The sequence below is a fragment of the Thunnus albacares genome, chromosome 19 (genome assembly GCF_914725855.1).
Source record: "Thunnus albacares chromosome 19, fThuAlb1.1, whole genome shotgun sequence".
Classification (NCBI taxonomy): Eukaryota; Metazoa; Chordata; class Actinopteri; order Scombriformes; family Scombridae; genus Thunnus; species Thunnus albacares.
In genome coordinates this window covers 18,995,462-19,018,421 of record NC_058124.1, presented here as the reverse complement: position 1 = coordinate 19,018,421, position 22,960 = coordinate 18,995,462, and the positions used below count along the sequence as shown (strand labels likewise).

At 39.8% G+C, this 22,960-nt stretch overlaps 1 protein-coding gene across 1 annotated transcript in view; it reads right to left on the bottom strand.

Annotated features, from left to right (window-relative positions):
• LOC122969634 (dolichyl-diphosphooligosaccharide--protein glycosyltransferase subunit STT3B) overlaps positions 1–22,960 on the bottom strand; it is an 84,114-nt gene that overhangs the window by 47,893 nt on the left and 13,261 nt on the right. Inside the window, exon 2 of the mRNA XM_044335510.1 lies at positions 1,194–1,302. Coding sequence (XP_044191445.1) covers positions 1,194–1,302 — 109 coding nt within the window. The remainder of the gene's footprint in view (positions 1–1,193; positions 1,303–22,960) is intronic.

Genomic DNA, 22,960 nt, shown 5'->3' with positions numbered 1-22,960 from the left:
TGTATCAGATAAAATAGTTTTTTTTTTTAACTGTAAACCATGCAAAAATATTCTAGAGCACTAGATTAAAAATATAGACCTGGAAATGTGCATAATATGTCCCCTTTAAGCATAATTGTAGGCATACAGTAATGTGATGCTTAACTGTACTGAATGAAGGGCTTACTGCAAGCAGTCTGGTGCTCAGGTCACTCTGATTAGCATCTAATATAAAAAGGATTGAGACTGCAGGATTTGCAAAATCCCCAGAAATTTCTTCCATTCATGCCTCCTTTTTTTGCCACTTAACCAGGTCAGGGTAACAATGGCACGCTAAACAAGGTAGCCCAGACATTCTTTTCCCCAACTAGCTCTTCCTCGGGGATTCTGAAGCATTCCCAGGCTCTGTGGGATGCGTAGTAACCCCTCCAGCATGTTCTGGGTCTGCTTGGGGTCTCTTCCCAGCTGGACGAGCCTAGGCTATCTCCATATGGAGATGCGTAGGAGGCATTCCTGATCGGATGCCTAAACCGCCTCGACTGGCCCTTTTCAACACACAAGAGCTGTGGTTTACGCAACAAGATACTTCTGAGTGTCTGAGCTTCTCATCTAATCTCTAGGGGTGAGCCCAGACACCCTATCTGGAAAACTCATTAAATCAAGATGAATCAATGATCTTATTTTACTCGCTAACCAGAGCTCATCAACACAGGTGAGACATCAACTATTAAATCCAGAGTTTCACCTTCAGGCTCAGCTCCATCCATAGTCAGGTACAAAACTCACATCACTGGCAATCTCAGGCTCCATCTTCCCCTCTCTCATGAACAAGATCCAACCTTCCATGTCCTACTTCACCTGGGCCATTAACTTGCTCCCAAGCTGAAGAGGGCTCAGACCTCAGACTCAGAGTTACTGACTCTTTTCCAAACTGTTTTATAAGTCTGATGCGAAGCAAGCTAATCCACATTGGCGGTCACAGTCTGATTAAGCTAACAGTATTACATAATCAGCAAAATATAGTGATGCAATCCTGAGATGACAAAACTGGAAACTCTGCAATTTAATCATTTAATTTTCCTTTTACTTCACAAGAATGGTGTTGTCTGTAACTAAATCTGTATTCCTACAAAAAAAAGCGCCCTGGAACTGATGAACAATTAAACAAACGTGTGACATGAAACTTGGCGGCATGTTTTTGTGGAGAAACTTACTGTGCCACCAACAATCCTGCCCAAGGGGTACCAGGCTCTTTCATCAAACCAGTTGAGAAACTCATAGAAGCCATTTGTGGTGAGATGGTGTGTTGATCTGTAGTTAAACCTAAAGGGACAGAAGAAAAAGAGAAGAGTTAGAGGGTTAAGGTTCGAGGCACAACAACGACCACACACAGAGAGGAAAAATCTATTTCCGTTTATTAACCATATTTTGCCAAAGTTCTTAAGCTGTTGACAGACCGAAAACACTTAACTCTGAGAAATAATGGGTTATTTCATTTCCAGATTTTCTGAAGGCGGGCAGAACGGCTAAAGCTGCAGAGATTTTGCCTTGTTAGAATTGGGAAGATAAAGCCTCCATTCACTATGTGAGCCTTTGTGCTGATGCCAACGACTCTCAGGTCAGCCCTCGGTTAAAAAATGGAGAGATGAAGGGCTCTCACACATACTGTGGCATTTTTCAGAACAAAGCCTGCTTATTGTACAGATAATTCCAACTGCAGCCAGTGGCATGTGCTGATGTGACAAAGACATAAAATGGGTATGGAGTTAGAACAGAAAAAAAAAAAAAAGCCAAAAGAATAAATATAAGAAATATCACTGCAAACAGGCCTTGATTCACACTGTAGCTGTGGTAAGCTGAGGGGGCTGGAACAGTGTCAAGCAGCAGAACGAAAGAGCTGACACTGTTGAGAAGACTGCTGCCAAAGAGAACGGAGCAAGTGTTCAGTATATCTTCTGAGGCACCTTCTTTGATGCGCAGCTCATTAATGTGGGCTGCTCTATGGTATGCTCAGATAAAGGCTCATATACCTCACGTAAGACACTTGATGCATAGAGAACTTATAGCGAGGCAGAGCACTTCACTGGAGGACAATTACCTGCTCTGGCTCACTCTAATAGAGATGTATACCGGTGCGACTAATCAGCCCAATAGAGCCAACCAACACAAAGTAAGATTACAGTGAAGAGCCTAAAATGCTACAAAATAATGCAAAGGTATGTTCAAGTGTGATTTAGTTTGAACAACCTTCATTTTTGTATGTACTGTATCTTCACTCCAATTTCTTTCCCCGAGACCAAACATGCATGCTTGGCTGTGATAAAAGGCTGAGATCTAAGCCGACAATATCACACTGATGCTGTGTATCTGTGTTTCTGTACATCCTCAGATCACATACATGCCTACCCATGTAGTTTTCTAACCATGCTTAGTGATAACTAGAGCCTGATCGATAAAGTCAGATGGGTGATATTAGCTTATCGCAGATATATCGTATTGTTGTATGTGTCGGCTGAAAAGTAATAAGAAATTGCAGAAGAGAAATGTCACAGATATGTTTGCGGTAATTGAAAAAATGCTGTTGCCATTAAATGGTTTGCCATCTAGAAATCACTGACAAGTTTATTTTTAACTGTAAAATGTCCTGCTCAGTACATATCTCACGTTTCTTTCTTCTGCTCATTAAGACTATGTAATTATAAGTATACGCTGCTTAACACACATTGCATTTAAGTTTGCTATTTTAATAATACAAATTATTAAGAAATTTTTATTAATCTCAATCTGAATCTTCTTCATAAACAAACATGGACACTCATGGGATACATATGACATATTTTTTTTAAATTGATGCACATGCAACATGAGAAAATGTAGAAAATGTTTAGAAATTCCGAAAAAATTAAAAAACCTTAAATTCAGAGACAATTATTCCATAGCCTATGACCTACTATTCCTCCAAACTTCACTGAAAACGTTTCACTAGTCCTTGAGATATTCAACTATTCTTACAGACAAACAAACAGGACCTTGATGGAGGCAACTGGGAGCAAATAAATCCCAGTAACATTGTGGTAATTAATGCTATGTTCATTGTAGAAAGAATAAAAAGACTACAAAGAAACGCCTTCACAGAACACACAAGCAGAAAAAAGGTATGACCTCAAAAAAGTAAGAGAAATACAGGCCCGTCAACCAACCCTAAATCAAATAAACAACATTTCCTTATTTCCATCTTTGCCACAGCAGGCATTTATTCAGTTTATCATGGTTTGTGTGTGTGTGTGCATGTGTGTGTGTATTTGTAAATGCAAGTAAGACAGGGGGAAGAGGCAGCATAAGAACACAAAGCTGCTGGAGTGTGCGCCACTTACACTCATGATCAGGACAGTGTGTTTTAAAATTGCTGGCATGAGGCGCAGCTCATTAATCATCACAAAGTGCCTGATTTTCTACCTCCTCCACATCACACTTGAAGCTGGAGCACTCCTCCCTCATGCAGGGCCTCCCATCTTGGCTCTTGTTTCCAGAGAGCCCATGTTGGTCTGGCCAGGTATTAGTAATTTCAAACCCAACACTGAGAACACGCTTCTTGTGTTCATCTTGAGCACCATGTTTCATTTTAAAGATCAGCTTTTGCACAACTGATTATACTGTAAACATTTCCAACATTTTTACCCAGTCAGTTTTAAGACTATTTCTTAGGATAGGAAACAATTTCAGTGATTGATATTTGTTTGCAACTGTGTTTATATGATACATTTTGAATTTCTGTTTTATATGCAGATATACATCACTCAAGTTCAATGTTTATTTTTAACATCAGGCTGCACTGAAAACTACAAATGTAAGTTCTCTATAGATAGTTCAGAGAAGGAAAGTAATTTTTTCATAACAGCAGGTAGTAAAGTGATCAGAAATTACAAATGCAATCTTATGTGTGCCTAGATGGAAAGGCCAAACATACAAAACCATAACAGGCGTTGTGTTTCTTAAAGTGATCTTGAAAAACTATTGAGGATCTGGTGTGTTTATCCTTGTTGTTCCTTTAGGCATTCCCATCATATAACTCAACAACCCAGAGGGCCTGAGTCAGGACACAGTACAGACTTTGCCAAACTCATTTGGCCAAACTCATTCCAGCTGGAATTCAAGAGTCACACAGAAAAGTACACACTTAAACTATAGTTGTATCCCAGTTCTTTGGCAAGTAAAAATTCACCTTAAAATGTACTGTCAGCCATCAAAGATTTTGCTTTGTCCATCAAAACTTAGTTGTTCCATCATGCAAAGCTTTATTTACTGCACATAATTTGCTGTGTCCAAACAAACTGCTCCTCAAAAATCAAATGGTGGTTCAGACAATACTTTTGTTCTTTCATTCTGTGAGTGTATTTCCTTACATATAGAGGTGTACAAAAAAAAACACAAAGTAACAAAGTGCAAAGCTGCAGAGGCAGCCAGGTGTGAGAGAGTTCTACCACAGAGGGATTTCCAATGCAGGCGGAACTGGCTAGCCACTTCTGCCTCATTGTTCTTTGGCTGTCAAATCGGCGAGGCAGAAACAAAGCGAATTCAAAGAAAGCATTCTAAAAGAAAACTTTGCGAGCTGCCAAGCCATATCCACAAAACCCATTTTCCAATGATCTCGTGGACAGCCGAGCAGAGTGCTTTATCCCTGCCCTTGTCACTTTGATGGGACGGATGATGTAGCTCTGCCAGACACATTAGCAATTTAATGCATAGCTGCCAATATGGTCTCAGGCAACAGAGCACATAATGACTAGGAATACCACTGCAGCACCCCCAACAACCAGAAAGCGAGGTTCAAACCTGGCAACACCACCTCTAAACGCCATAAAAACACACTCCTGGACTGATAGTGAGGAAGCTCAAGGGGAAAATGGGCCCCTATATTAACTCACCAGATAATATCTCAAAACAACAATGAAAATTAGGAGCGACATACTGCGCACTTTAGATCACTTGGGGCCCCCCTGCAGGCATCATAATTCATTTTAATCAAGGTCCGTTTCACTGATTACCAGTTTCCTGTTGAGACAGGGCCATCATATCAGCATGACTAAGAGGGCTCCATTGCTGTTTACAAGCCAGTAATGCCTCATTCAGTATCAACTACATAATCAGATGCTTCATTGCTTTTTCCCCCCACTGGTTCGTGATATGGTGAATGTCTGAATAGACTTTTGGTTCCACGGGTGTAATCATCAACCTTGACTTATTAGACACCTCTGTTCTGAATGGATGACCTGCAAATGAGAGACCACTTAGGGACCCAGAGGGCAAGTAAGAACATCAACTAGACACACATCAGATGGGCAGGTTTGAATATTGCCAAGACATCAAGTTATTGGGTTGTTTTTGTTTTTTTAACACAGCAGTCTCTTGGTATGACAGAGGAGGTCTTTAGTAGATTAAGATGTGGGATGTTTGTGACCTGGACCATAACAGACAACCACAAGTGAAAAGTATGTTATTTAATATCACAATAGCCAGCATCATCCAGTTGAAGGACAGTCTTATGAGCCACTGGACCTACTTACAACCCCAACTGTAATGCTGGTACACTGATTAGGCTTCCAGACAAGCCCCTAGCTGTTTCATGACCACTTAAAGAACAGGATTACAACTATCTGCAGCTTGCAAATTTGCCTTTTAACAGTCTCTCAATGGGATTTTCTGGTTGGATTACCTGAGAATGGCAAGATAGTTTCCACACTTTTCCCTCCTGCCCCAAGACTAATACCTCCATGCTGGTGGAAAGGGTCACACTAACAGGCTCATTGGACAGCAGCCAAAGCTTTAATAGTGCTGAGTGTCCAGCATGCTTGCCATCACCTGACAAGATGAGGCATCCTGGCGTATCATCTGGGTGCAATATCACTTTATTCGAAGTGTGTGTGTGTGTGTGTGTACTTGCTTGTTCAATGGCCCAGTAAGGTAATTGCAATCTGTGGTTGTGTGATGGCAATATCGCACACATGTTACAAGACGTGACTTAATGAATCTGAAATTAAATATTAGCTATAATTACTAGTCTGCCAGCATGTGCAGTAGGTTCCATGAGGCTCTGTCTCAGTTAATATAGGATTGTTTATACAAAGAGAAGCGGCAAGAATTACATGTGCAGTGTCATTAGAAGATAAATACAAAATAAGCAACTAATTATTCTGCCAGGTCATTATTTGCCTAAACTGGCAAAAGTATAAATATCCTAATTTCAATGTTGGAGCACTTGCTGACACTGCGGAGAGCATTCCTTCAATTGAATCCTGAGTGCAGAGCTCATCTTTTGATCTTTTTTTAATAGGTCCAGGAAAAGCCATGCTATTGAAAACTCCACCCCAAAAAAAAACATTACAATCCCAACCCTCATGCTTGAAATACAAAAGTTTCTAATTACATCCATAACAAATTAATCTGTCATATCGCTGGAATAAGACTATCTATACCGTCACAAGACAAAGAAATGGTGTTTGTAGAGGCAAGGACTACAGTGCACACAGCAATGAGGATTCCCAAAGTAACAGGAGACAAAAAAAGTATTAGATGAGACATGTTGAGAACTCAATCACAACAGTGTATTGATTTAATTTCTATTTAGATCAGTGATTAGCAATGGCTTGATAACAAATTAAAAAGAAAAGAAAATTGGCCCCTCAAATTGAAACTTCTCAGAATAAACCAGCTAAAAGTAGTAACACAACCAGATGGTTCCTGTTTTTGTTTTTTTGTTTTTTCCTTGGTGGGGTATAAGGTCTTCCTGACAATATGCAAAGAGATTACTGCCTGTTGAAACTAATGAATGAAAAGTGAAAAATGACATTGCATCTTGAGGTAAAGAGACATAATGGCATAAATATTGACTTGCCTTGGGGAATAACTTCAATACACATTACTGTGCTCCTGCTCTAACTGGGACTAGCCATTAGAGAGAGAATGGCTATAAACCAGCATTGTTTATTTGCTCCAATACCTCCACATTTTGACAGTGAAGATAAATACACACATAAAACAATTTGGGCATAAAAAAAGAGGCTGTTGGGAGCAGAGTTATTCATTTCTGAAATGGAGCATAAACTGATAAAGACTTGTCTGTGCCTAGGTGCTATTTTGTGAATGTGTAGGTGCTATGTCTCTTACTCAGCAAATGCAGGAGAAGGCTTGAGGATTGCGATTTGTTCAGTCTTGGAAAGTGCTGCTTTTGTGTAAAATACTCAGAGTCTGAGCTATTTAAAGGCAATTGCCAATGAGCTCTTCTCTTTTCCTGATATCAGATTTATAGAGAACAGAGTCACTGCTATTGACATCCTAATTATCTTTTCACAGATACACAGTCCCTTATTCACACCTGTGTGAAAACAGCTTGGCAATACCTAGGCCAATAAGCCAACCAGACAATCCTATGTTCTATGTAGGTAACGCACTGCACTGTCTCTACTGTAATTAAACTGTTTCAGACAGAACAAACAACAAATGTATGAGTAATGTCAGTAACAGCAGTATCATATGGGAAAGATCAAATGTAATGTCATGTTAGTAATGAGCAGGAGATGTTGTAATTACAGATTGGAAAGTGTAGCTGATCCAACACATCGTTGGGAAAATACTTAGAATAGCCCTTCTGTAAAGGTATTTAATGTACAATGGAAGTAAAACAGTTTTGAGACTGGTGTTTTCTATATTTGTAAGATATTTGTAATGTAAATGGGGGTGGTCAAAATATTAGAACTGTCTTTTAACATAATACAACACACGACAAAATTGTGTCAACCCCTCCCTTCCAACCCCTTTCTGTCTCAACAAAAATAAAATGAATGGATAGTTATGATGGAAAAAAAAATCAGATCTATTAGGCCTATTTGTAAAGCCCCTTTCACACATTCTGGACATTACCCGGAGGAGCTGTATGCATGAACGCAAATGTCTGACTCAGCTGACCTATACATTAAACTGACTTTACCCTGCCAGCTCCCTAGTGCAAAGTCCATGTAATGTCCGATTGAACCCATGTGTGAATACAACAGGTAATTTTCTGGAGAATTCACAGAGAGCAAGTGGGCATGTTGATGACATTGATGACATGCGGCTGATGCTGGATAAATGCAGTAGGACAGCTAAGTGCATAGTTGTGACTGGGCCTGAAAGCTCCACTGTGAAGTTAGTGCTAATGGGAGAGAGGACCTCCTGTGATTTCTTGTGAAATAAAAGCAGTTTTATCTCTGGTGAGAAGCTTAAAAACACCGAATTACAACCACAGCATACTTTTTGCATCATGTCCTGCCTCCTGCACCCTCTACACAGGCGCCACCCTTGCCGAAAGCAAACGGAGTATTTCAAGTAGGTGAGAACATGTCTATGACACGGACAATCTTCTGCTCTGTGGTACATGTGTGAAAGGGCAACTCCGGACAATGTCCAGACCTTATTCTTAGGACATTGTCCACATTTCTTATGTGAAAACAGTTTAGGATATCTGTGTTGAGTGTAAAAACGGGTTGCACTGACAAAGGAAACAAACTGACTCCGGAGTTCAGCCACAATAGGCTGGGTCAAGTTTATCACCACTTGCAAAACTGTAGGCTGATGCGCAGAGAATCCATCAATGACAAAACCATTAGGCAACTGCGCTTTCTGCGTTCGATAACACTACAGAGAAGTGGCCACGTGGCATACAGTTAACCAACTGGAGCTAGGTTAGCATCGATTAGCAATTATAGAGGAAAGATGAGAAATCTGAACCACATCAAGTATTGGCTTGACACCACAGCAATTACCGTGCAGAAAGCATTCTTGGGTAATATCGGTGTATGAGTATAACATGAGCCAGAGTTATAATAGCCAGATACCATTAATGACCACATAATGTGAAAATATATATTACAATCTAGCTAACCTAGCATTACCTTGAGAAGTCTTCAAATATCACCTATCAGACTTAATATTCTATTGCATGATTGTAGAAATGGAGCTGAATCTGTCCGAGTTCAAACAAACAGCTCGTCTTTTAAAAGAGTAAGCTTATCTAAGTGTGGGCTGTATAACAATGAATTCCCCACAGAGCTTAGCTTCCTATCTCCCAAGAATGACCGTGACTGAACTCAGAAAGGACATGAAATCAGGACAAAGTACTGGGCAAATAATCAAAGCCTTTATGGATGCATTCCACCAACAGATGGTCAAGAAAAAAAAACTATAAAAACACGCCTAGAGCAGAGAATTCTCCTGTTCATTTACTAAATGTAAATTGTATTCCCCTCTTTAAAAAGGAAAGAATCACCGTAAGCATGCTGTTCTTGTACAGTTTGCATAGACTGAAATATCACTCCATAACTAAAAGGCCGACTTTTAAAAAAGACATAACAGCTTGCAGACACTAAGACTGAACCATTAGCATGTAAATAAGCCACATTACAATATTTCTGCCCAACTTCAACATAAAAGATGTCAGTCGGTAACCATGGCTGATAAACTGGTGTATTTAATTTGCAGAGACATTTCATAGGGACTGAAATTTCAGTGGTAAATCCATGATCTTGTACAAATCCTGTCTGATGAATATGTTGGGCTGACAACTGATGAATGGACTTCAATTGCAACAGATGTTTCTGTGACAGCTACTGCACACTACATGGACACCAGATGGAGAATTAGAAGCATGGTTCTCAACACTGGAGATTAAGTGCCAGCACAAAGATGAGCGCCACTATCTACAATGTAGACACACTGTGTGGGTACAAAATCTATATAAATTCTATATAATCTAGGGATAAATAAAGATGCATTGAACTAAACACATTAAAAGAAGATATACGATGGGGTTAGTATTGTAAAACACCATTTAACCCATAATCATCCTGTCCAAAAAGGACTGATGGTGAAAGCCTTTGAAACATAGTACAATATATCTTCATTCCACAGCAATTCACTTTACTAAGCCAATAACTGACGCCTGCCTCTGAGGAACCAAATAGAAGCAGCTTAGCGTTAAACCTGTGAAAATAATTTAAGATTGTTCCACACAAACAGTGGAGAAACACCCTGCTACTGTCAATATTAAAAGCTGTTTCATCTTGAGCTGAGTACCAATGAGTGGACACTAATGTACAAGGTAGGAGACGTTCAATTTTTATTGATAAATACTTACAGCGTCACTTGAGACCTTTCAACATTAAGGGACCTGATCATTTTCACTTCACTTTATTTGGTTTAAGCTGATTATGAAAAATGGATACAATAATATTTTGGCAGGCCAGTGAGACATTCAGGCTATGCTCAAGCACATGGTTTGACAAAATTAAACACACCAAACAAAGACGACAAAGGCAATACAAGACGAAAAATCAAAGTTGATTTTTGTCAATGAACGCGTTGTTTCATAAAGGATTAACGGAGGAAGGTTAACAGTAAATGTTTTAAACATTTTTGTCGGCTGTTTGATGAATAGTTACGCATTATAGCATGAAAATTCCCAGACGGTGAATTTGTTTAAGGGCGCCTTATGTAAGTGTTAACAGAAGGTGAACTTTACTTGCTCTTAAAAGCTACAGACCCAATGAGCCAAACTATACACAATAATAGATTAAGAATCATGTCATACGTCCTTGAAACAAGAATGATTCAAAGGAAACTAAAGATTTGTACTTTGAGTCCATTTACAAGGTAAGGAGGGGGATAAGAAGTTACACTGAAAAGCACAAAGTCACAGAATTTCAAACTACGCCGTGCGAATCAAAGGAAATGGATGAAAGGCATGCCAATTCCACATTTAGCCAAGGAGTCCACAGGGGCAGCGGATTCTCTTTTATCAAAACCCACTGTTACCATCGACCAAAAATAAGGGAGGGCACTGGAAGAGCCGGGCAGAAACAGCAGGCAGCAGTGAATCCCAGAGATAGGGAGTAATTACTGGCACACAAAGAGCTTTGCTGTCATAACGGGCGGCTAATCAATTGGATATCACAAACACAAACACCGAGGACAAACAGCAGCAATAATTACAGGCCTAATCATCACAGACTGGGATCTCTATTGAAGGCATTCTCAAAAGAAATCACGTCTGAATGTTTCATCATGATTTGGAAAAAAAAAGAACAGCACAGCTTTACTCTAAAGTTTCTAGTCTAACCACTGACAAGGTGTAATGAGGAAGGCAATTAACATATGTACAAGTGCTGATGGTGTACTTGTGTTTTTGCCCTTCTTATGGATGTGAAGGAAAGCAACACATAAGTAGGAAGCTACACACAAGCATGTAGCAAATCCCCCGCTGCGAGGCTCTAGGCTAAAAATCCTGCATTGAGGGTGAACCGAGGGCAGCTGCCCACGGCCATCTACAGCTTAAAAATCATCTTCTCTTCATCCAAACATCCACCTGCTGCAGTAGAAAGTGGAGAACTGGGGGGGGGGGGGGAAGACACCACAATAGCCGGAAATGAGACCATAAAACTGGATGTTAAAAAACACAGCTGTGGACAATTACGCTATCTACATAGAACTGATTCCCCTAGACAAAAAGTTGTCATTGCTCTGCCGTTGAGCATAATGGCTTTGCTGTGAGCTGTAGAGTCACTAAGAGACAGTAGAGAAAGCCGGTAAGACATTTATGCCTCATTGGCTTAAACATCAGTGCCAGGCGCTCAATAACACTCCAGTCAAGAAGATACTGAGCACTTTGCACAACCTCTCCCTGCAAAACTCGACAATCATTATGACAGCAAGCCTACATCATAACACAAGTTATTGCTGCCCCAAAGCTGCCATATCTGCATGAATGGGTTTGCCACTGTGGTACCGAAATCCTGTGGGGTCAAAATTTACTGCCAGGGCTGAGTAATTATACACGGTCTTCTGTACCACTGTGATCTCTTCATCATTATTTCCTAACACATGGCTGCTTCTGCTGTTTCATATTCTATGGCTATGAGATAATGGAAGAGAACAGAGGGGATTGCTTCTCTTTCTCGCTCTTATTCTTTTTTTCTCTCTTTTTCTATAGTGGTGACAAAGCAATGTTTCATTCTTCCACATGGGAGTCTTTGAGCAGGTATAAATTCTCAAATCTTATGGCCTCCATAGACACATAAAGTCTGTGCTACATATTGCAGCTAGCCACCTAACTAGCTTGGCTTATGAGCCAGGTTTTTTTTTTTTTTTTTTTTTTTTTTTTTTTTTTTTTTTAAATTGCATGAAAGTGAAGAGCTAATGTTAAACAGCAGCAGGTAGCTGGTTAATTTAGAATTAATTTGACAGTGTTGTGATTCTTAATGTGATCTCTTGGGAAAGACACATCAGTATATAACGAACACCCTCAGGGACTTGGACACATGTTACTGATGAGCTGTGATAGCAACAAGTGCTTGAGGACTCTCTCATGGTTTGTTTATGCACAAAATTAAGCTGTCATAGTCACACAATGTGTTCCTAATATTTTGCCCCCCCCCCCTCATGTATGTTAATGGGGTGGACAAAATATTAGGAACACCATTCAATATAATGCACCCCAGTACACCACCGCCACCCACTACGACCTCAATAATAAACATAATTATGTTGACAAAAACTGAAAACGTATAAGCTTCATCAATGTAGAATTTATGGCAGAGCTGTTGTGTTGTATTGCATGATTGCACAGGTGTACCTAATGAAGTGGCCGGTGAGTGTTTATCTATTCTGTAGGAGCCATAGACTGTGTGCACAAAACAAAAATTAGCTTTCAAGTCACAGTGTCTCTTTCTTCCCTACAAGCACGAACACATACCGTGGTTTACTGAATGAACTAGCAAAGAAACTCTCAAAGGGAAAAATGGACATCATTACCCAGGATATTTAGCTAGTTAGTCAGCCAGCTGTAGCACTTCAAAGAGCTTCAAAACTTACCTGCAAATGCAAAGCTCTGTTAAATCACATACTGAATGTGTGCTCTGTTTTCTTTGATGGCACTGATACTGTGTGTATGCAGTGCTAAATTTTGTTTGGACAAACAGAAGAGGTGCTGAGACGCTCTATGCATACAGAACTCTTAGTTTAATTTAGAAACCGCATTAACTTTCATTTAAATTTCATTTGACCTGATTGAACTAGTGTGACAGAATGCATTATTCACACTTACAAAGGATGACACCAAAGTTCTGGAGTAATTAGGTGAGTGACTCAGTTTAAGAATTCCATCAATTAAAAGCTTTTTGCTGAGTTACTTGGATGGTTTGATAAACAGCTAAACATTAAAAAACAAATCGCGTCATTACTTTCAGTAAAAGGTTTTGTTCTCCATATACTTAATTTCATCACAGAAAAAAAGAAAACAGATATTAAAAGTTTGCCTCAAAGAGCCATTGTAAGATCAGGTCTTCTTCATAGAAGCTGGAGAGCAACATAGACAACATGAGTGCATGTAACCCCAAAAAGAGCTTGTTTGATGTAGCAGCCCTTAATGATCCACGCAATCTAATGAGCAACCATGCTAAATACAGATACCACCACAGGGGGCTTCCCGACTTTGTAAAACACAGAAAAAGCTACTCCATCATAACTGTGACTCTGCATGCATAATTGTACTGGAGGAAGGGGACATTGATTTGTTTGGTGGGGAGCAAAATTGCTGTAGTAATTTCCAGTAGAGGAAAGACAATGAGCCTTTTGTTATTCTTCCAATTAAATGTCACCCCAGACATGGTGAAGCTTCCACACTTGAGGCCTTCGTGCAGAGGATGAAGGATGGCTTGTGGCTAAATGGAGAATACTGTAGCTCATTCGAGGCAAAAGCATCCTAAATGCGTCTCGGCACTGGGATAATTTTTGTTCAGTGACTGAGACCATGCGGCAGAGTTTTTAAGGTCCACACTGAGTCACTGTCGTCTGATTTAACACAATCTTACACACTTCTTGGTGTGTAGTGCCTGCTAAAAACAGCTGTGTGACCTATTCTGGTGTCATAGGATGTGAGGAACCGTGTGGCATTTGCAGATCCTTCTATATGTGTGACGAACTACAACAAAACCCTTTAAAAACTTGCTGTTACGTGAATGCATCTTTATTTTTCCAAACTTTTCCCCCCATCAGTGTTCAATTACAGTCCTCTTTCTGTTTCTGTCAAGCTGCTACAGCCACCCTACTGCCTCGGGTTATCACTAGAGATGCGGAGATTAACAGATTTCACTATTAATCACGCTTTAAAACGTCACAGTTTTGTAACCATAAAGGCTCAGCTACACTGTGTGTTTTCTGTTCTGTTCTCGCTCTCAAAGAAGGGACATTATGGTACGTGATTTTTCTATAAACAACGGTTCATTTCATTTCTGTGATTGATAACAGCTGCATAAGAGATGTTCTCAATTTCTTTCTTTCATTTTTACTGAAACAATTGCAACAAAAAAAAACAATAATAGACAGGACTTTCAGGTCACATGTAAAATTAGATTCATTATTAAAATAGATTATTAACAATTAATTTAAAAAATAGGAATGATGACAGTTGATGATAAAACAATTCAGTTTATTACATATATTTGTAATATTTTCCCCTGGGGGATCAATAAAGTTCATCTTAATCTTATTTTAATAATCAAATATACTATACTTTAAATATTAGAAATCAACTTAAGTCATTACTGCAATGTCCAATCTAAATTCATCTTGGATTATTTATTTTAATTTTTCTTCTTCACTTTTAGCCTAAGACTACCTCTGGTACTGCTGCACTTAATCCCTCTGTTGCATAATCCTTAGTGAAATGTGTTTCTTAACACGTCATGTGATTTTATCCATACGTAGTATTGTGAAATAAATCAACGTATAATCATCATGAAACCATGGTTTTTCCTCAGACTATAATTTTACCATCAAAATCTATAATCACTACATCCCTCGTTATCACTGAAATAAACAAAGTACATGGTGGTTAGCAATTAAGCACATTGATTCTATGCGAGGCAAGTTGTCGGCACTGCCTCGGCATGAACGTGGTCTCCGCAAACTCCAAATAAATGAACAGAAATGTAATCAGTCTTTCTACACTGAAAACACACAGTTGTCCTAATCTGACTTTGAAACTTCAGCAAAGATAAAAATCAAGCAAGCACAAGCACTCACAGATAAAGTAGGTGTGAAATGCACAGCGATAGCATCTTAGTAGAAAACGGGGCTCTGGGCAAAGAGAATACATAAAAGGCAAGAATGAGCTCATCCTGGGTGAAAACTCCACACACACCCTCTCCCCCACACCCGATGGATTTGAAGTGGTGAATGAGTGCAAAGGCTTCCTCTCATTCTCTTGTCTGGGTAGCATATCTCAGCCAGAGGGGGAAACAGATCCAGCACCCTATTACAGGGAGCCTGAGAGATGGGACTGTGGTTCATTCACAGCCAAATACAGCTTTTGTCTAGCGGGCCCCATCAAATAGGGCCCAACCTTCGCTTGGAGTGTCATAATGACATTATGCCAGCTCTGGCTGCAGCAAATGAAGGGAGGGTGTGTGTCTATGTAGGTGTGTGTGTGTGTTCTTTGAAAAGAGAGGGTGATGGAGACGGAGAAAGAGACAGATGACTCCCTCAGCTCAAGCCTCCTGATTGAACTGCTGCCCAGAAATGCAGAAGGGGGAATCTTCCCTCTGATTTCCCTCTGCAAGTGAATGATGCTGATGCAGACAGCAAGACTAATGTCACAAGCCATACAGCCAGCACCTTTAAAAAGAGACAAACTGTGGGCCAATTTCAAGCCTCTTTCACACATAGTTCCTGGTAAATTACTGGGATAACCTTTTAGGCACCGCTAGTGATTTTCACTATTCGCATTCAGAAACTTTTCCGTTTTGCACCTTTTCACACATGGCATTGGCAATACCGGAATAGGTGGGTCAAGGAAAAGTCCTGCAGATCATCACGGTCATGCTACACTTATGGATGCAAACCGCCATAGAGCTCAACAGAAGATGATGATGATGATATGGGAGGGGGGAGGGTATCAAGAACACTAAAGAAGACTAGAAAGGCAGATTCACTTTATAAATTAACTTCACATAAATTAACTAAGCAAACATAAATAAATAAACAAACAAGCACTGAAGACCAGTCTACATATTAACCAAGTAAACAAAATTACCATGTTTCTTCTAATTGTGGCCAGGCCTTTATTTACCTCAACTGCAGAGGGTACCAGGTCTTTATTGGAGGCAGGCTTATATTAGAGAGAGGCCTTTATTTCTAATTCCCTCGGTTTGATAAATATATTTTTTCATATTTTAGTATGAAGCCTCCTTGTTTTCTGATCTTCCATTTGCTCTGTTAATTTTTTGCTTTACCGATAATTATGGTAATCCACACCAGAGACTTCTGCCTGCCAAGCCGGCTAACTTCCAGTTAGCCCTCTGCTAACTTGAACAGGGTTAAAATAATTTAATCATGGGGCTCTTATAGACTTTCCAAATGTTAACAGAAACAAGTCATTTCACAGGGGTTGTGGGAGTTTTGTTAAATTAATAACGTAATGTGAGCTCAACAGCTTACGGTGGCAGCAGGTTGGTGGGGGGGGGGGCATTTCTACTTGAGACAATTAATTGATTATCGAAATTGATGAGTAATTTTCAGTTAATATAGGCTATTAACTGACTGATTGACTATCATTTCAGCTCTATATAAAAATGAAAAACACTTTAAAGCATTGACTAACACAGCCAAAATCATCACATCCAAAGAAATTGTCATTTTAAAAAACACATTATCACTCTTAAAGCATCCTTAAATTATTTCTCCACAACACAAATTCAACTTCCCAAAATATTTCAAGATGCCAGCTCTATTTGCAGTTTTAAAGCTTAATAGCCTAAAACCTCCAATAAGAAGAAAATAGATGAAATTTGGCAGCCAAATACCATGGGAATGCTCCTCATATGATGTGCCAGATGGCAACAGTAAGAGCATTATCAAAAAATAATATTCCTTAACAACCACTAGCACACTGACTGACTGCAGGGGGTAAGTGTGCTATCAAAGAGAGGAGAAAAAAAACACTAAAACCACAACGGTGCTTGTGATAATTCACAGGTTTAATCACTATCATTGTTGTCACCGGACAAAGGTTCCAGACTTACGTCCGTTTTTAAGTGACCAGAACGGCAGGTGAGAGTTTTCCAAGGCTTCTACAAGTTCATCTTGCTTTGAAATGAAACTCTGCTGGGAGGACCAGACGGGAGTAAGATCACAGACTGAGAACAAGACCTGCTTGCACAAAGACATGCTCATGGGAAGAGAACAGAGACATAAAAAGGGAACTGGCAAATAAGTAACTGAGAATGACAGTGAGAAGAGTCAGTTTGCTACTAGGATTGAGAAAGTATGTTTGAAGGTCAAGATAAGCGGTCATGGTAAATGAAATTCTAATGAGTGTGGTAATTGCTAAATTGCTGGAGCTATATCGAAAGGAAGGAAATGTCGAAGTCTGCAGTCACTTCTCTCTCCTGAGTGAAATGATATGAAGTGCCTAATGATCTCCTTCATATATTCCGATGAAGCTTTGGGAGCACTTTTAAATGGAGAGGTGCCATCTTCAGAGCTGGATTCATTCCTTAAGTGTCGGAAATATCCTCCTTGATCTCACTAACTTGAGCGCATCTGCTTAAAAGGAAACATGCTTTGAAGGTCACAGGTTGAGATGAAAAACTCAGGGAGAGAAGATGTCACCATCACAGCCCTACATTAACTTCAGAGTCTTTGAGTTTGGTGTCAAATGCAAAGGACCGGGGAGGGAAAAGCAGAAAGGCAGCGCTTGTCACAAACAGAACAGAAACAAGAGGATAAAAGAAAAACAGTGGCATAAATAATAAACCTGTTGCTATAACTAAAACATTTACATTGAGTCAAGAATTCATTATACTCTAAGCTGCGGCATCATTTGACTGGGAAGTTTAGTCGGTGCGCAAGACCAATCTAGATAATTAACTACAGCTATATCTTTGAATAGACACTGAGGAATTTCCAAGGAGCCATAAGTTACTATATAAGATATGCACTCTAAAAGAGTACCCTTAAAAAAGCATCCATCATCTCATTTTTCATGCTATGGGAGCCCTTCAACAGAGTACCAGCTATTGGTTTTCACTGATGCATAGTGAAGTTAGAACGGGAGAGCGGGAGGAAACCACTAAAATGTTGCACCCAAGCTAGACGTGACCAAAAAGCTCTGCATGAAACTATCCCTTAGGAGACAGAGAAGATGGGATAAGTGAGTGTACAAAAAAAAAGAGCAAGAATTCAACAAGGTACTAAGAAGTGCAGCTTTAAGTGCTTCAATCAAATTTTTGTTTGGCAGTAGTCTGGTGGCCTGCCAGCCAGGGTGGGCAACCAAGCTCAGACTACTGTTTCTCCATCCTCGAGGGCTAGGTGATATCTCAAATTAATTTGATTAATTAGATTTGTTTGTCCCTACCTGCCATGTAGCTAATGCTAGCAACCAGCAGCCTGCAGATATCAGGCCGAGGTCTTGTAAAGAAATACAAACTACAGGAGATCAATTAGTGAGCAGACCTTTCTACTCCATCTGTGAAGAAACTGATTATTAAACTCACTCCCATTTCAAGCCTTAGGCAAAATTAGAAAGCACAACCCTCCTTGTGGTTAGATTCGAAGTAATAAGTATGTGGAAGGAACAATAATAACTAGCATAAACTTAAACAACCTCTTTGCTTCACTTTGCTCATCTCTGAAGACATGAACCATCACCATAACAAAACAAGAGATGTTGTGATAAATCCGAGGGATATGTCAGTATCGCCATGACATCCGTGTGGCAGCTGACACGGAGAGAGATATTGAGTTGGACTGCCAAACTGCTGCTGTGACTCAATAACAATCATGTCCAAGAATGGTTGCCTTACTTCTTCCCCACCAAGCTGAAACAGCTTGACAAAAATGTGAACAATCAAACAGAGATTCTGAGAACAGTGTGGAATGCGAAGACTAAGCCTACCGGTCGAGTGGGCCAGTCCATCCTGTGGTTGGGAAATGTAGAAAAGACCACGGCAAGGCAAGAGGGATTGTGACCCTCAGGACCACGATTAGCATTCGAGAGGAAAAGTTCTTCTATTCCTGTGGTGCTCCGTGTTTTAAGGACACATTAAATTGAAGAGGTGTCTGGTGGGGGGACATTTTATTAATTAATTTCAGCAAAGTCTGTTCTGAGGACTTGGCTAGATTAGGAGGAGGCATCATAAAAAGCAAAGCGAGTGGGCAGAGGTGTTTCTCTGCAGACTGAAATGCTGCAAGATGAAATGAGAAAATATCACATACTGACCTCTTCTTGTTGCATTTGTCATAATTTAAGCTGTGATTATGAAACGTACAGCAAGTAATGTTGTCCTCAAGTCGTGACATGCCCGAGATGAATGATACTGACTGATGTGTTCTTCATTCTTTCTAAACTTCACCCAGTATTTTGATGTCAGAAATGTTCTTTATTTTACTGACCTTTTCAGTGAGATATTATTGAGTTTATATAGTGACTTTAGTGTTGTAAACATTACTTTTGCTGCTCTAAAAACAGTATTTAGATGTATTTAAAATATAAATCAAGTCTAATCCTGTTCTGAAAATTTTTTAAATGATATCTTAGGAAAAGACCAATTCTTTAGTAATGAAAAAAGAGTAACAAAAGGAGTTAAGTTGGTCAATGCCACAAATTTGCTTAAATTTGATTGCTGACCTAGAAATGTGCAGAATCTTAAATACTTCTTCTTCATTTTACATGTCATAACTTCTTGTGTTTCTGAAATCCTCAAACTTTCAGATTATTTCCAGGTTTACGTGAAAATAATAAGAGATAGAGAGAGATTTTCAATGTGGTCTCAGACTTCTGGACATGACTGTACACTTGAAAGGCCACCCTCAAAAGGGGATCAAGAAGCTGGACATAGCTGAGTGGTTAAAGGGGTTCAAATGAATGCTCTTCAGATTGCCAAACACCCGCCCCCCCTGCGAGTCGAAATTGGGGGGCTGCCACCGACAATTTTTGAAACTGTGTTACTGGCAACCAAGACAATCAGTACACTTCACATGATCGACCAGGTGTAGAGAAAGTGGGCAGAATTTGAACTTCTTTCTCAAGCTCTTTTTTTTTTTTAATTCTTCACACATTCTCTTCCTCCGTTATTTCTGTTCAAATGATTGCAACACGAGGGAAGCCTTCGAGGATAGATTGTCAGAAATTATGTGCCAAATTATCCCCATTTGAACAATTATTGCATCTTGCCCCTTTCTGTGATGGCATACTTGTTGGAACACCTTTTAACACCTTTGGCCTCAGACAAGGTCAGACGAACCACATCATCCAAAATACTTTAAGAGCTTAAATTGTGGTAGATAGAATATTAAGATTTCTTTTTTGCATGCTGTCAAACAAACACAGTTTCACACAAATCATCTTTTGGCTCTGAATCAAACGGGCTCTTTTCTCTATTTTGGCCTATCACAATTCATAAAGAGCTATATTTATCTGTCAAATAGGGTTAAAAAGCAAACTGTGATAAGCCTATAATCTTCTACTAGAATTTGAAAAGGGTTGCTTTTTAAAAATCGGAGATGTCTTGAGGCCGAAACAAACGGTTTATCTAATGGCCTGCAAGTGCACTGATGCCTGTTGAGGGTTGCCTGGAGCCACAATGAGTCATGCCATTCTCAAAGCACTCCTTGGACTTTTTATAGCAGCAGGTTAGCTGCATGCCAACAATGCCCACAGTTTCCATGAGGGAAACATGTTCTCGGTGAGCACTCACATTACATTCTGCCTTCTGCCACTCGGTCTGGGCATGGAGATGACAGTGGACGACAGGTGCTTAAATAATGACACTGACCTAAAAGTACTGGCGGAAATAAAAAGCAACCACAGGATCCCTGGGATTTCTGTGTGGTCGTTTAAATAAATAAATAAGCTTACCAGATGAAAAAAACTGTCAAAATATGACTAGAAAGTGTCTCTTTCCATATAATTGGCGATGATGTTGCCGTTTACCAGAAACCATATCTGGAAAAAAAAAAAATAGACTCTGCAAGTTCTGGCTGAATTTCTTTCTCTATATCTTGATATCATTCCAACTACAACATGAACAGACAACTGCATAGATCTATCCTTGCAGGGGTTAAAACCCTCTCACGCTGGTTATCAAACATCTATAATGGATTTTGAAGGGGCTTTTAACTTTCTTGATTAATTTGTTGCAGATGATTAATTTCAACCTCAGTTTCCCTCCCATTTCCCTTTCAGCAGAAATTTCACCTTTGCCATGGAGACACCCTGAACTGTTATCTATTTTAGAGGTCAGCAGAAGAGGCACACAACAAAGAGACATTTTCATGAATAAGAGGGAACATCTGTACACTTTAGACAAGGGAATGAATAACTTTTGTAATACATTAGTGATTCAGTGCTAAGAATTTAAAAAGTCTACCATCAAGGACTTTTAATTGGTTCTTGTTTTGGACAGGATACATGCTCTAAAAGTGGTGCTTGTTATCAAAAAAACAGAGCTTTTGCATTCCTAAATGTCCAGTGCAGTGTTGGCTATCAGGCATACTGGGACAAAACCTGGTGGGCCGTCAAAAAAATCCATAAAGTTAACGACAAATCAAATCACAACCAACTTATATTCCTGTACATATGTAATCAACTCTCACCGATCCGAGTGCCTCCGCCCCTCCCCCTCGCTCAACCTCATTTCATAGCTGATGTGGCTCACCCAGACTACCTGCCAGCTGCTGTGCTTGATAACCGCAATGATATGACAGCCGTCTGACAGGCTCATCTTTCTCGGCCAGTCACAGATTGACAACCTATTCCAGCTGTCATTCTGTCCTGCTTGACACCACTCCATTCATCCATCTGTCATTTCTCATCCGCTGCTCGTGCCCTCTTCCGCCCACTCCTCCCTTCAACTACTCCTCCATTCGTCTGTTCGTCTGCTAACAACGGGAAAGCAACCCCGGGCAGTTTGTGTTTGTGCCTGGCGGTCAGCTGTTCTGACCACCTGACACAAAGCTGTGGCCTCGGACTATAATGCTCTGTAATGTCATACCAGGTGGACTTGCCAGTGGCTAGGCTGTGACAATAAAGTCATCCCCTCTCAATGGGCCGATGAGAATGAACACAAGCGCGACGGCTGAACAATGGCCACATCTGCACCAGGAAAACAAGAGAGAGGGTGCTGCCAAAATGGAAAGATGCCCACTGGCAGACATGCAATGGGCAAAGTACCATTATACTTTGTATTCATTATTTTTAATACAAAACCAAAAACATTTATATTATCAGGGAATCAGTTTCTATTCTGAATACTAAAAAAACAGGATATGGATAAAAACTGCAACACTACAAAAACATAAGTAAAATATTATTATATAAATACAACTTCTAGCATGAAAATTATGTGGTTTCAACATTTCCTTAGTTTAATTACTTCAAGGGACTCTAGCTGATATGCAGCATAATAGGGAGCAATTTTGCATTTTCATCCCAGTTTGCTTTTCACTCTCTATTACCATAAGCTTATCTGTCTCCTCTACAAGAGGGCCCCGTTTATTGTAAACTTCAGTGTCTTCTTTTTGCAAAGCAGCTTTTTGATGCGTGGGAAAGTATCATTTTGGCAAAAATCATTTCAAAAGATCTACTCCTCTTAGCAAAAAATGAATCAAAATATCTTTGTTTAAAATTGCTTTAACAATAATTCTTAGTAAATACCAAACTTTGTGGGCTTTCTCAGAGCGTTTGATATGTCCTAATTATTTAAAAGTTGTGGAAAGCTACCACATGGCAGCCAGGGACCATGTTCAGATTTGAGGTCAGTGCATCGGTGAAGGGGAATGACAGGAGTATTCCCAATCCTGAACACCTCCGTATTTGTATAGGAACAGAACCGAAGCAGGGGACGTGAAACTGAAAGGTCCGCAGCTCCACCAGAATACATCAATATTCAAAAAA